The sequence below is a fragment of the Procambarus clarkii genome, chromosome 56, assembly GCF_040958095.1.
Source record: "Procambarus clarkii isolate CNS0578487 chromosome 56, FALCON_Pclarkii_2.0, whole genome shotgun sequence".
NCBI lineage: Eukaryota > Metazoa > Arthropoda > Malacostraca > Decapoda > Cambaridae > Procambarus > Procambarus clarkii.
In genome coordinates this window covers 17487677-17502614 of record NC_091205.1, presented here as the reverse complement: position 1 = coordinate 17502614, position 14938 = coordinate 17487677, and the positions used below count along the sequence as shown (strand labels likewise).

General features: G+C 41.7%; 1 protein-coding gene across 5 annotated transcripts in view; it reads right to left on the bottom strand.

The window, feature by feature from the left end:
* LOC123770658 (glutaminase kidney isoform, mitochondrial) overlaps positions 1-14938 on the bottom strand; it is a 157986-nt gene that overhangs the window by 81854 nt on the left and 61194 nt on the right. For all 5 annotated transcript variants that reach the window (XM_045762708.2, XM_045762709.2, XM_069305782.1 and 2 more), the window contains 2 exons: positions 7384-7499; positions 350-471 (listed from right to left, as the gene is read on the bottom strand). In XM_045762708.2, coding sequence (XP_045618664.1) covers positions 350-471; positions 7384-7499 — 238 coding nt within the window. The remainder of the gene's footprint in view (positions 1-349; positions 472-7383; positions 7500-14938) is intronic.

The window sequence follows — 14938 nt, the reverse complement described above, 5'->3', positions numbered from 1 at the left end:
GGTCATTAATGTGTTTGAAGTTTTATAAATTTATATTGGTTCTACATCCCTGGTTTAAAGTACATGATTATACTATAAGCAAGTAAGGGCAGGTTTCATGAGTTTGTACTCTAGGATACAGCTTACAAGCTTCATAACCTTACAATCTGTGGCAGTGTCATTGGCTGGTAGCATGTTTTCAGTATGTGGTTTTTTATTTGAGTTATTCTTTAATTCCAATACCTAGGAAATTGTAATATGGTACATGTTTTTCCATGGTATCTTTATTTTATGAAACATATTTTTATAGAAATTTATTTAAGCCCAGTGTGTTATAACAATTAAGAAAATGACCCACAAAACCACAAACCTTGAAATATTGTTGGACAAAATCAAATTTTTCAGATGAAGACATCTCAGGCTTAACAAGGCTGTGTAGCAGGGCATTAACTACAATGGAGCCAGCATTAACTAATGGGTTGTGCGGCTTATCTGTAAAGTCACAAAAATAAATACTTTAAATATTTAAGATATTCAACTAAAAGTAATTCAAATAAGAATACAAATGAAATTTTACACATAGAACTTTCACAAAAATGAGATCTTATTTTGGATGCATTAATAAATTATAGCACAATCATAACCTTTACTCTGATAATGTAAAAGAAAATAATGGAAAGTTTAAGAACACATTATGCTTTAATACAACAAGGAACCTAAGATATGTAAATTAGATACTGTCTATCAATAAAAGAATGAATTATAAATCTATATATCTGTCTTGATTGGGTATTTATTATATAAATAAACTGCTACTCCCATACAGTACAGTTTTTTCAACCTATTTCATCCCAAAATCCAAAGAAGATATTTTACTGTAACATCCATTATCATACTGTAAATACACACACTTCAAGTTGACTATTATTAAAGGGGCTAATTCTGAAAAATATAATAATTATAATAATAATAATAATTAATGGTAATGTCTTCTCACAGACATAATAACATAGGATAAAAACCCACATTTATGTATTTGTGAAATTTATGTAACGAATTTGACAAAGAAAAGGACCGTGGAGTCAAAATTCACCACTCATTAAAAGTTGCACAACAGGTGGGGTGCAACAGTCAAAAAAAGCTAACCAAACTCTTGGGATGATCAAGCATACTTTTGACTATAAGAAAAAGAAGGTAATGGTTTAACTGTATAAATCTCTGGTGCACCCTTATTTAGATTACTGTGTTCCAAGCATGGAGACCTTATTTTCAGAAGGACATAGCTGCTCTGGAGAAAGTACAATGAGCCATGATTCTACATGCTTTCTTAGGTTCTTCAATTCGGATCTTAAGTTTTCATCCTGTTTCCCCCACATAGACTTCATTGCAATCTCTACAAGGTAATATATAAACGCCTTCCTGATTTTTTTCCTCTATGCAATTCTTACAAACCCTTTCCCTAATTGTATTTGGGTAGACAAAGACAAAATTGTTTTTAATTACCCAAATACAATGAGGGGAAAGGATTAGTAATAACAGAATAGGAGAGGATAGAAATCCGGGAGGAGTTTATATATTACCTTGTCAAGATTTTGATGAAGTCTATGTGGGGGGAATCAGGGCGTAAACTTGAGACCACAATTGAAGAAAATAAGAAAGCATGTAGAATTATGGCTAGTAATAGTGCTGTAGCAAACCATAGTTGGGAAAAGAATCGCAATATTGATTTCTGAAATGTGAAATAATCTATAAAAGTAATAATATTAGAACTAAAAAGATAATGGAAGGAGTTCTAATAAATACTCTGAATACTTTTGCTGGTAGGAAAAGCTTTACTTCAGAGGATAGCTTTACAAGGAACAGATTCAAAGTGAATTAAAATTAGATCTCAATAAATGGATGAATGTAAGCAGTCCCATTAGCCATGTTCCATTGGGTATGGAGAGTTCCTTTGGGTTACAAGGGATAGCATCCAGATGAACACCTCTATTAATAACAACTCCAGTTCTCAGAATATCAGGATCACAGGAAAGACACCTGAACATAATTCCATAGAAGACATCACCACAGGTCCATCGGCAGTCAAGATTAAGAGGTGACATGGTCAGGAGGTCAAGAAGGATAAGAGGATTGGATACAGGGCAGCAGCCTCATTAACTGTTGAGTTGTAAGTCTCGTCCTAACCACATATTTATTTATTTATTTATTTATATACAAGAAGGTACATTGGGTTTGTGAGGATACATAGCATGGTATTTACAATATTGTAAAGCCACTAGTACGCGCAGTGTTTCGGGCAGGTCCTTAATCTAACAGATAATTTTAAGTAGGTCAATTCTAGCAGAATTAATAAAATGATAACAGATACATTGCAAGAAAAATATGAGATGAGAGAGATTAGTAGGTATATTAAAGCACATTGGTAGCTCTGATTGATTGCACTAACAGCTTGATTGGTAATTTAAACAAAGATTAATGGACACCATACACAAATTGATAGCACATATAAGAAGACAGCAATGATCACAATGGTAAAGTTATTTATTTTTTATTTCATTTTATTTTATTTATATATATACAAGAAGGTACAGTGGGATTGTGAGGATACATAGCATAATAATTACATTCTTGTAAAGCCACTAGTATGCGCAGCGTTTCGGGCAGGTCCTTAATCTAAGAAAATTTTAAGTAGGTAAATACTACAGAGCACCACTTGGTTTCCGAACCCCTTGGGGACGAGACCCGTCGGATATCGTGTAAGTTCGTAAACAAGAAATGGAGGAAAATGGACAGAGAATTTTTTTTTAAATTTAACAAAAAATTCTAAGGGACAAAATCGACAGATTCATAGCATAAATGCAACAAATGAAATAAAGTTCATTGTGTAATTGCGTTCACTCACCCCCACCCTTCCCTCCCTCACTGCTTCTATCTCTCACTGCATCTTCCCCTCACTGCCTCTCCCCCCTTCACTGCCTCTTCCCCTCACTGCCTTTCCCCCCCTCACTGCCTCTCCCCCTCAATGCCTTACTACCTCTTCCCCTCAATGCCTCACTGCCTCTCCCCCTCAATGCCTCACTGCTTCTCCCCCTCAATGCCTCACTGCCTCTCCCCCTCAATGCCTGCCATCCCTCCCTCACTGCCTTCCTCATAACATGAGAACAGCAGGCTATGGAGGAGGGGGAGCTACTAACGGGGTTGGGAACTACTAACGGGGTGGAGGCTATGTAGAGGCGGACATGTCTGTCAGCGCCTGCTCACAGATGCCAACTGTGCATAATTCATAAATAAAACTATATTTGTTTAATTAATAAATAGGAAATCATATAACATGTTAATGATTAATAATGTATATTAATATATGAAAATTAACATTTTGGCATAAATATTTTACAACTAAGATTAAAATTTGTAATACAATATGGGTGGTAAGTTTGGCAACCATCGCCTGGTCAGCAAATCCTTCCTTACTGCCTCCCTCACCACTCCACCAACAGAGGGGGGGGGGAGAATTAGTGAGAGGAGAAATAGTGGGAGAGGGGAAGAAATAGTGAGAAAGGGAGGGAGGGGAAGGTAGGGAGAGATGCTAGGAGGGAGAATAGGAGAATTAGGAAGGGAGGGAAAGGCAGTCAAGCAGCCAGCCTGCCTGCCTGCTATCCTGCCTGCTATCCTGCCTGCCGGCCTGCCTGCCTGCCGGCCTGCCTGCCTGCCGGCCTGCCTGCCGGCCTGCCTGCCGGCCTGCCTGCCGGCCTGCCTGCCTGCCAGCCTGCCTGCCAGCCTGCCTGCCTGCCTGCCTGCCTGCCTGCCTGCCTGCCTGCCTGCCTGCCTGCCTGCCTGCCTGCCTGCCAGTCTGCCAGTCCTGCCTGCCTGCCTGCCTGCCTGCCTGCCTGCCATGCCTGCCTGCCAGTCTGCCTGCCAGCCTGTCTGCCTGCCTGCCTGCTAGCTAGCCTGCCTGCCTGCCTGCCTGCCTGCCTGTCAGCCTGCCAGCCAGTCAGCCAGCCTCTCTGCCTGCCTGCCTGTGCCAATCCCTGCCAGCCTGCTTGCCTGCCTGCCTGTGCCAATCCCTGCCAGCCTGCTTGCCTGCCTTTCCCTCCCTCCCTAATTCTCCCAGCCCCCCCCTCACAATTCCTTCCTGCCTACCTCCCCCTCCCTTTCTCACTAATTTTCCCTCTCGCTCGAATTCTCTCCCCTCTCTCTCATACTGCCTTCCATCTAAGCTCCCCCAGCCACCCACCAGTCAGCAATCACTGACGCAATGCGTGCATTTGGAGCCGACATGGTGCACAGATGTTTCTTGATTGTGCAAATATGTAAAACAAAATTACAGAATGAACTCTCCAGCCTCGTGACAAATCAAAATAATAGGAATAATAGGCCGTGAATCTGTGAAATCACAGGGTAGAAGGCGGCAAACTGGACCATCTCCCACCCATCACCATGGGCCAGCGCGACGCTTGGCGGACCGCTTCCTACCCAAACTTTGTTCGTGTGGCATGACTCCCCACTGGAAGTTTCGGATAACTAAAGTTCGGAAACCAAGTGGTGCTCTGTAGCAAAATTTATATATATATATATATATATATATATATATATATATATATATATATATATATATATATATATATATATATATATATATATATATATATATATATATATACACATACATACATACATACATACATACATATATATATATATATATATATATATATATATATATATATATATATATATATATATATATATATATATATATATATATAAACAGGTAAAAATACCATTATTTGGATTAGGTACCTAAAGATTGGGAGATTGGGTAGCACTAGATACAGTGCAATTTTAACGTAACAAGGTAAGAAACTATGAAGATGAAATTAGGTACTTTTCAGTTTTGTTTTTGAATGAGACAAAAGTTTGACAGCTTTTCAATTCATTAGGGAGTGAGTTCCATAGACTAGGTCCCTTTATTTGCATAGAGTGTTTACACAGATTAAGTTTGACTCTGGGGATATCAAAGAGATATTTATTTCTGGTGTGGTAATAATGGGTCCTATTACATCTGTCCAGGGAGAGTTTCAGAGCATGGTTTGCATTTAAGAACAGGGTTTTGTAAATGTAGTTGACACAAGAGAATGTGTGGAGTGAGTTTATGTTTAGCATGTTTAGGGGTTTAAACAAGGGGGGCTGGCTGAGTGTTGTCTGAAAGCAGAATTTGTTATTATTCTGATAACAGATTTTTGCTGGGTGATGATGGACTTGAGGTGGTTTGCAGTGGTTGAACTCCATGCGCAGATACCATAATTAAGATAGGGATAGATTAGTGCATAATATAGTGAGATGAGAGCAGAGTTAGGTACATAATATCTGATTTGGAGAGTATACCAACTGTTTTAGAGACTTTCTTAGTTATGTGTTGTATGCGAGTGCTGAAGTTGAGTCTCTTGTCTAGGAATAGGCCAAGAAACTTTCCATCATTTTTATTGCTAATGTTAACATTGTCTATCTGAAGCTGAATTGCATTTGTTGATTTGCTTCCAAATAAGATGTAGTAGGTCTTTTCTATGTTAAGTGTTAGTGTGTTGGTAGATATCCATAAGTGGACTTTTTTAGTTCATTATTAACAACATTATTTAGTGTGTGTGGGTTGGGGTCTGAATAGATGAGGGTAGTATCATCAGCAAATAATATAGGTTTAAGAATGTTAGAGACATTAGGCAGATCATTGATGTATATAAGAAATAGAAGAGGTCCCAAGATGCTGCCCTGTGGCACTCCAACGGTTACTGGTAGAGTGGGAGAGGTTATATCATTGATGGCTACACATCGATGTCTATCACTAAGATAGGATTGGATATAGTCCAGGGCATGGCCTCGGATTCCATAATGATGGAGTTTAAGTAAGAGGTAGTTGTGATTAACAGTATCAAAGGCCTACCAGGGCAGCCAGGGAGGCCGAGCGCGGGCCAGTGCAGGAAGGGTGTGTCGTCCCCAGCGGTGCTCCCCCTTTTCAACAGGGGAGTCCTACTACTTCGTTCATTCTCCCACACTGGTGCTAAGACCCCAGTCCCCCTATCGCCCCTAGCCTGGACACCCAACCATCCACTCAGGGCGGCCTCTCACAGGCGACCCCTCCAGCGGGTGGTCCGATGGCTCACAAGGCCCCTACATGGTGCCCTTCAGCACGTACACCACCCAAAGAGGGGGCAGGAGAGGGGGCACAGGCAACCCACACCGGTCCCAGGGAGGTGTACGTGAGCCCCTCACCACGGCAAGGAGGCACCATGGAGGGGAGTTACCAAGGAAGGGTTGAGTATTGTGGCGCCCGTAAGTCCCAGCTGGTATGGATCCTATAGTCTATTAATTCACTCCTAATATTTGTTTGCTGAGAAATATTCCTCTGTATCTCAACAATCCTATAACTTAACAGTGTGCGCCCATATTTAGTCAGTGTAAAATAACCCTGTATTGTTCAATAAAACTGTTGTGAAATTGTACCCAAGGTGTATTTCTTGTCCCATGTTGAATAAGATTTCTTGCCTTCGACTTATGCTTTAGTCGAATATATATCTATATATTCCTCCCATTGTTTATAAGAAAGTAAGAACGGGTTTGTTAGTTGTATTCAAGGGTACGGCTTCCAATCTCGTGCCTTACAAACTGCAGGGTGCAATCTTTATACCATGTCATGGTCATCTAGAGCATGTGAACACCCACCGCATAGGTTCGAACCCTCATCACGGCTCCTATGGATTTTCTCATTGATGCGGTTACATTTGTGATTACTGTGTAATAATAATAATAATAATAATAATAATAATAATAATAATAATAATAATAATAATAATAATAATAATAACAATAATAATAACAATAATAACAACAACAACAACAACAATAGTGAATATGAAGAGAATCACAACTACCTTCACTGGACAATACACTCAAGTTGAAGCACTGCACAAAACTACCATTATTCATTCTCAGAAAAAGTGAAAAGCAAAAGTAAGGAAAATAAAAATGAAAAATGTTAATAATATTGTTTTCTTTATAGTTCTATGCCAGGACACTACAGTAGTAGATAACATGAAGGAAGTTTCCAGCAAGAGACACTGCAGTCTAAGTAAATTCATAAAATAAGATTATCATGGGAAGAAGTAACAGACAGCTCTTATTATTTCCCCTTAAGCATTATAGTACTTTTAAGAGTAACCGAGACCAACCTGTCTATTACTGTATGTATTATACAAATAAATAATGATGAAATAAAAAAATATAAATACTGTACCGGTATATGTATTGTATTGATGGCAAGAACATTTTTAATATTGCAGATATATGAAAATATGTAATATTTCACAAACATACACAGTACTGACAAATACAACAGATATCCCTACTGACCATTATAATCGAGGACAATAGCATTGAACATTCGACCACTGGGCTCCGTACCAACATACGTGTGAACCATCTCATTACCCAACTCATTAAGTGCGATACCATACGTCACAGGTTTACTGAGGGAAGACCAAACATGAGAGAAAATAAGGCCTAATTATTTAGATTGAGCTCAAAGCTATTAAACATTTAGATAACTATATTAATAATAATAATAATAATAATAATAATAATAATAATAATAATAATAACATTTATTTATAAGACGGTACAACGGGTTGGTGAGATTACACAAGATTGGTATTATGACATACTTGCAAAGCCAATAACACGCATGGGGGTTTGAAGCAGGTCCTTAACCGTTAAACTGCGCAACACATCAAATGACGTGTTGAGTAACTGACGTGAAAGTGTGCACCCCCTTCATGTGACATTTTGGAATACCGCACAAGATTTAAACGGCCCGCAGCTACACGGGGTTCACATCAGCTTCCTCAGGGCTCTTGTAAACAGACTGCCATTTTTTTTTAAATTGTGGACAACATTCCCGGGCATGAGCCTCAGTACTGAGTGAGCCACCAATGCTAGTGCACACAGCATGAGCTCATAGCACTGCAGTTCAGCTTATGACCACAACATTGCCTAAAAATGTAAAAAATATATGTAACTGGTATTATTTAACGATGATAGTATTACAGAAGACCCCTGACTTTGATAAATATGACCAGGATTCTGATAATAGCTGGATTGTTGTGATAATTTGCACTGTGCTGTGGGAGGAGTACTGTTGAGGGTGGGAAGGCTGTAGTGTCATTTGCCGAATCTGTGTGGCCACCTGTTACCGTCTGCTCTTACTATACCAGCTTAGTGGTAGGCTATGGTGAACACAAATGTAGATACAGTACTTATATATAACGTGTATATATAAGGTAATAACAGCAAAAGGAGTGTTGGGAGAGGCCATTTAGGTGATATAGGTGGCATCATCTGCATGACTTGTCATGCTGTGTAAGGGTGGCCACTATGCTCTTTGGGCACTATACCAGCTTAGTTGAACAGTTATGATAAACAAAACATGTAGATAATTATATATAATGTGTATATACAGTATAAAAACAGTAAAACTAATTGTTTATTATTTTATGAACATAATAATTGAATCACTAATATGTTCACAATACTTTTGCAACCCATCCTCCGAATTGACAGTACGATTTAATACTAAATGTGATAAGTACATTTTCTTACTGTCATAAACAGTGCATAATTTCACTTATGGGGCTATTACATTTACCAAACTCCCTTCTTCGATTTAATTCTCCTCGTTTTCTGTTAAGACACTCAGAATTTTAGGATGAAGTTTTGAATTTCATTTTGCTATACACAAGTTTTAAATATCAGGAATTTATTTTTCAGGTTTATTAAACAATATAGATTTTATACAAAATTTTAAAATATCCTTAGTTTCTTTAAAATTTATTGATATATTTTAGTTTTGTTTTATTAGTTTTATAAAACTGTAATATCAATAGAGCTATAGGTTAAGTGCTAATTGTAATTAAGAAGCAATAAAATTATTATCTTCAAAAACTAAGACGGTTAGGTGAGGTTGTGGTTTTCTATTCAGTTTTTCAGGTAAACTCAAATATTCACAATATATTTGACAGTACGATTTAATACTAAGTGAAAATAAGTACAATTCCTAACGGCTATGAATAGTACATAATTGCACTTATTTGTCTCCTTACATTTACCACCCCAGTTTTGGAGAACGGGCTGTACTTTTGAGTATAGTGATGATTCACACATTTTATTATATAAATATATCACATTACACATTACTGAATAATATTACTGCAAAAAAATTTAAAAAATCAATCAGGGACATTGGAATAATTAGGTAAGCATATATCTTTGTGGCAACTCCCGCCTGACAACTTGGGTAGAGCTGACCGCGTCTGGCGCTTGCTCTGTCAATGCCTCTTTTCTTCGGGGAGCCCCTACGGCTTCCTGGAGCTATCCAGGCTGATATGGATATTCCTATCTTTGGCATCAGTCGATGTGGGTGGAGTTCTAGGCCTACCAGGGACCACGAGCTAGAAACTGACCCCCTCAGAGAGGCACGGGGAGCAATGGCCCATAGAATGCACATGTGATTTTAGAGCCCTCTATATCTGCCATCGACCGGGACAGGCACCCAGAGAGGTAAGCGCTACAAAACAAACCCCTATTCTGGTTAAAAAAAACGAAAATAGACAAACAAGTGGACAGAACTCCAAAATTGAAAACGAGCAAACAAGCATAACGTCATACGAGCCGCGCCACATGTCTGCACAGCTCCCCCCTCCCCGGGAGGGGAAAGGGGAAGCCCCAGACCCCCACGCCAGCGATCCAACCTTCCGTTCTTTGGCTGATGGGATACGGCTTGGTTGTTATGGCTCCAGCTCCAGATTCTTATTGTGCTGTACATGGGTTCAGTATTTCTCTTAGGTGGTGTGTGAGCTGGGAGTAATATTCACAGGTACTCGGGCTGCATATGCTTAGGGTCACCTTCCCCGAATACCCTGTAAGTACCGCTCTAGGAGCTTGGGATTACCTTCCACAAGTCCCCTTGGGTCGACTTGTGGAAGGTAATCTGTTGGACCTCTGTTGGTCTTTTACTGCTTAGCGATTGACTGCCCTGATTGTTTTGGGGGTTTCTTCCCTGCTTTGCCTTCAGGTAAGTGATAGTTTTTGCACTAGTAGGGGCGTTGAGTACTGCGTAGCTAATTTTCACTTATAACAGCGGCCAGGTCTGTTCCCTCTGAGTACACTGTCCTCTTGCGAGGTTTTCTTTTATTTTTATTTTTGCCTGGTGGGAGGGTCTGTCTTGGTATTCCTTCCCCCTTATACTACGGTTGTTTGTGTTTGGTGGTACCCCCTGCTTTGCCCTTGTGAGTGGACACGTCCCGGTGGTTCAGCATTACCAGTGTTGATTGGTAGCTTGGGTGCTGGTTAATAGTACCCTGCCTGGGTAAACCCTTAGCAGACCCAGTCTAGGGGCCCTGGGAAACCCCATGGGGCGCTCGGGTCCAATAGATGTGACCCCCGTGTCCCTTCTCGTTTTTTGCGAGTTTGAGGGTTGCTCTATCCCCTTGGCTCAGGGCGCGCTCATTGTTTTTGCCTCTGTCATGTTGCCTGTTGGGTTGGTGACACATACAACCCTGAGTCCTGTGAGCTTTATTGCTTGTTTGTGACTCGGTTCACCCAATCTGATGATATTCTTCGGGTGCAGGTGGCCCGCTTGTTGTACGGTAGGTTTAGGTTGTTGCAGCAAGCTCGTTTGGTTGCTTCCCCAGAGGCCCTGTTTTTGTTTATAGGGTCCCAGACATGAGGGTTTTGGTTGCTTCGGCCTTGGTTCCGTCCACGCCCCCTCATTCTTTCCCTGCTGTGGTTCATTGAGTCCCCCCTCCCTGCTTCTGGCTCCTAGGCATCTGAGGGTTTCGGGGTCGGGGCAGGGTTTAGAGGTTTCTGAGACTCGGGCAGTTTCGGGGGTGGGGGGGGTGCCCCTTCCAGGGTGGCTACGGAGGCATTCGAGTCCGTTCCTCCAGTCGCAGCTCCGGGGTCTGACCAGTGGGCCCATTCTCTTCCTGCTATTTCGGCCGCCCCTGCTTTTTCTTGTGTGACCGGGGCTTGGGAGGATGACTCGCCCCCGGGGCCTGATGTGGAGGTTCCTGGGGTTGGGGAGGGGCTGGCTTTGGGGCCTTGGGCCCCATTGGACCCCACCTGGGTTTTCCAACCCTCTGGGCGGGGCTTTCGGTTACAAGGAGTCGGGTTTTCCTTTCGCCCATCCCCCTGAGTACGAGTTTGTATGGGTGTCGGCCCCTCCCTGGGTTCGATTCTGTCTCCCTTGGGTCCATTGGTTCTATCCTTCCTGTGGGTGATTTTATCACTTTCTCACCCTTCTTTTCTAGGACATGTATTATTCTACATCATATCATCCTGTTCTCATCGTCATGGGATTCTGCATGACCATTGGTCTCAGAGGCCACTGGGCCTATGTGAGCCTCCGTGTTTTTGTGCTCGCTTCTCAAGGGTCTCGAAGGTTCAGGACGATCTTTGATTTTTCCAATATTGCTGGAACGTCTGTCGTCTGCCGGTGAGGCTTACCTCCAGTCCTTACTCAGACTCGTTGGTCCTCTTCCGTCCTCTTATCATTTTTCGATATTTTCTCATTCTTTTCTCGTTACATCTTATCTCCGTACTCTGTCTCGACATTACTAATATTCATTTAGTACAACTTGTAGGCACCCTCCCCAAGGGTTGGGTGTTGCGGCTCAGTCCTCAAGCGCATGCACCAAGGGTGTTTGTCTTGGTTTATGTGTGGTGTAAACATGTGTAGGTATTCTGCGTCCTTTATCATGGGTTCTACACCGCGTTTGACTCTGGTTCTACAGAGCGTTGCTCCTGAAATATTACACGGCTCAACTGTGTCGTGACACAACAGTGTCTCTGCTTTACAGGTGAGAGTATACAGTCTGGTGACACTGTCAGCCAGGTGCTGGTTCTCGGTTTTAGGATGAGTGTTGGGTGTTGTTTGTAGCGTGTTGATTGGCCACTTTGCGTGCATCTTAATGTGGCTTTCCTATGTGCTTATATCATTGCTCCTCAGCCCAAGGCTAAGGCCTGATAGTGGGGATGGGTTCCATGGAACATTCCTGTGACTCAGTCTTTGCTTTCTGGATACTCATTCCTTGCTAGGCACTCGTTCGTTGCCTCAGTCAATGCTCTCTGGGCACTCATTCCTTGACTCAGTCATTGCTTCTGGTCACTCCTTCCTTGGCCGTCGTTCAGTGCCTGGCTGCTCTCTAATGTATACATTGGAGTGTGTCTGTATATTTACTTGATCGTGTACATTCCATTTTCCTTGCATTTCCTACCTCTATATTACACATTGTTGTGTGTCTTAGTATGTGCTTATTGGCTATACTAATGTTGGTGCTAGGTTGGACTGTGTGCATGGTCAGTTCCCTGTGATTGGACAGCCCTGCTGTTCTGTTGTAGAACTGAATTTTTACATCCTCTTGTGTGTCCATCCTTGAATGTGTGAGGGAAGCAGCCGCCACCTGACAGTGTATAGCGACAGTCTCCTAAGTGCCTGAACTAACTATATCAACTTAGTTGTATAGTTGTGGTGAACAAAACATGCAGATACCTATATATAACATCTGTATATAGTGAATAAAAGCAAAAACAGTAATTGTGGGAAGGACAATGTGGGTGAGTCAGGTGAGGTGAGGGAGGGAGGAAGTGGCAGCCAGTGGCGGGCTGCCACTGCCACTCAGCATACCAACTTAGTGGTTCGTTATGGTGAACACGAATGTAGATACTTATATATAACATCTGTATATTGTGAATAAAAGCAAAAACAGTATAGGTGGGAGGAGAATGTGGGCGAGTGAGGTGTTGAGGGAGTGAGTGGCAGCAAGTGGCTGGCTGGTGTGTGGTAGTCACTCCTCGTTGCTTTTTGACTCATAATACCAACTTAGTGGTTCATTATGGTGAACAAAACATGCAGATACTTATATATAACCTGTGTATATAGTGTAATAACCGACAAAGTATTTGTTCACTACTTGATGAACATAATAATTGAATCAACAATATGCACACCATATTTTTGAGTACAGCGATGATTCACTCATTTTATTATATAAATATATCACACTACACACTATTCAATAATATTACAGCAAAAAAACTACTTAAAATCAATCAGAAATATTGAAATAATTAGGTAATTATCTCTTTGTGGCAACTCCGGCCTGACAGCTGGCGAGCAACAGACCGTCTGGGATGCACGCTGAGTCAGCGCCTGTTTTTTGCCAGATTTCCCCACCCTATAGCGGGCAATATATGCCACTTACAATTTGTTAATTATTTTTCCCGTGATCAGAAAACACAAATTAACAGGTTTAGAAGAAAAAATTATATTATTTTTTTTTGGTATGCGCCTGTGGGTGACAAATGCTAAATAGCCCGGCGCCACACAAGGGTTGAGGGCAGAGGGCGTGGAGGACGGCTCTGCCCTGGGGCCTCTGTTGCAGGTTCCCAGGGCTGTGGGGGATGCCTGTAGCAGTTCTGGGATTGTTTGCCCTTGCTCGAGTCTTCTGCTTCTGGGCGGGATTTTTCGTCCATCTAGTCTGCTTACTTCCCGCATTTACTGGCGTTTTTTCGGATCTATTGCACCGGTCACGGCACCCTGTTTCTTCTGCGGGTTTCCTTGCTTAGCCACCAGAGCTGTGCTGTTGTTTGTTTACATGTGCCTGGGTGTGGGAGCTCACTTTTTGGGTGAGTTTTCACCTCCTTTCAGGGGTTCATCCTCCTGTTGCCGTTTCTTTGTTTTTCTGGGGGTGTTCTGCCTGTCTTCTGTTCCTCTGGGAATGCTTGGGTGTTGGTTTTTACACCAGCTTTTGTGTTTTCTGACTGTTTTGGGTCTGGGACCCTAGGGTTTGGGCTCAGTGTTCTTGTCTGTTTATGCTTGCTCCCACACCTTGTCCCTCGGTTTTCTATCTGTTTTGGCTGTTTCCCTAGGGGTTCTGTCTGGGTGCTGTGCTTTGCCCTTCTGTGGTGCAATTCCGTTGGCAAATGTGGTAGTTTAAGCTCCCTCAGGTTTGATTCCAGGTTCCTTTGGGTTCTTTGGTTTCGTTCCACTTGGGCCCCCATTGTGGGGTTCAAGGGGCTTTGTTACCTCGTTTGTGACCCGGTTCTGCCTTCTGGGGTTCCAGGGTCTTCCTGGCTTGCAGGCTGACCTTTTGGGTCTTAGCACGTGTTGGTTTGTGCCGGGGCCTTGGGTTTTTGTTGTTGAGGTGGTTCTTTTTTTGTCTGGCTGGCATGGTGCTCTCTGCCAACCGGTCAACGGCTTGTCTTTTCTTTTCTTTAATTTATTTTTTTCAATTTTATTTACATGTATGTATGTTTTTATTCATTTTGTAATTACCTAAGTGTAATTACCTAAGTGTAGTTACAGGATGAGAGATAAGCTCATGGTGTCCCGCCTTCCCAGCACTCTTTGTCATATAATGCTTTAAAATTACTGACGGTTTTGACCTCCACCACCTTCTCATCTAACTTGTGCCAACTGTCTACCACTCTGTTTACAAAAGTGAATTTTCTTGTATTTCTCCGGCAGCTTTGTTTCGTTAGTTTAAATCTATGACCTCTTGTTCTTGAAGTTCTGGGTCTCAGGAATTCATCCCTATCAATTTTATCGATACCTGTTACTATTTTGTACGTAGAGATCATATCGCCTTTTTTTCTTCTATCTTTTAGTTTTTGCATATTTAATGCCTCTTAACCTCTCCTCATAGCTCTTGTCCTTCAGTTCTGGGCCCCTCTTAGTGGCATGTCGTTGCACCTTTTCCAGTTTATTGATGTGCTTCTTAAGATATGGGCACCATACAACCACTGCATATTCCAGCTTTAGTCTAACAAAAGTCGTGAACAATTCCTTTAGTATTTCTCCATCCATGTATTTAAAAGCAATTCTGAAGTTAGAAATTGTAGCATAGGCTCCTCA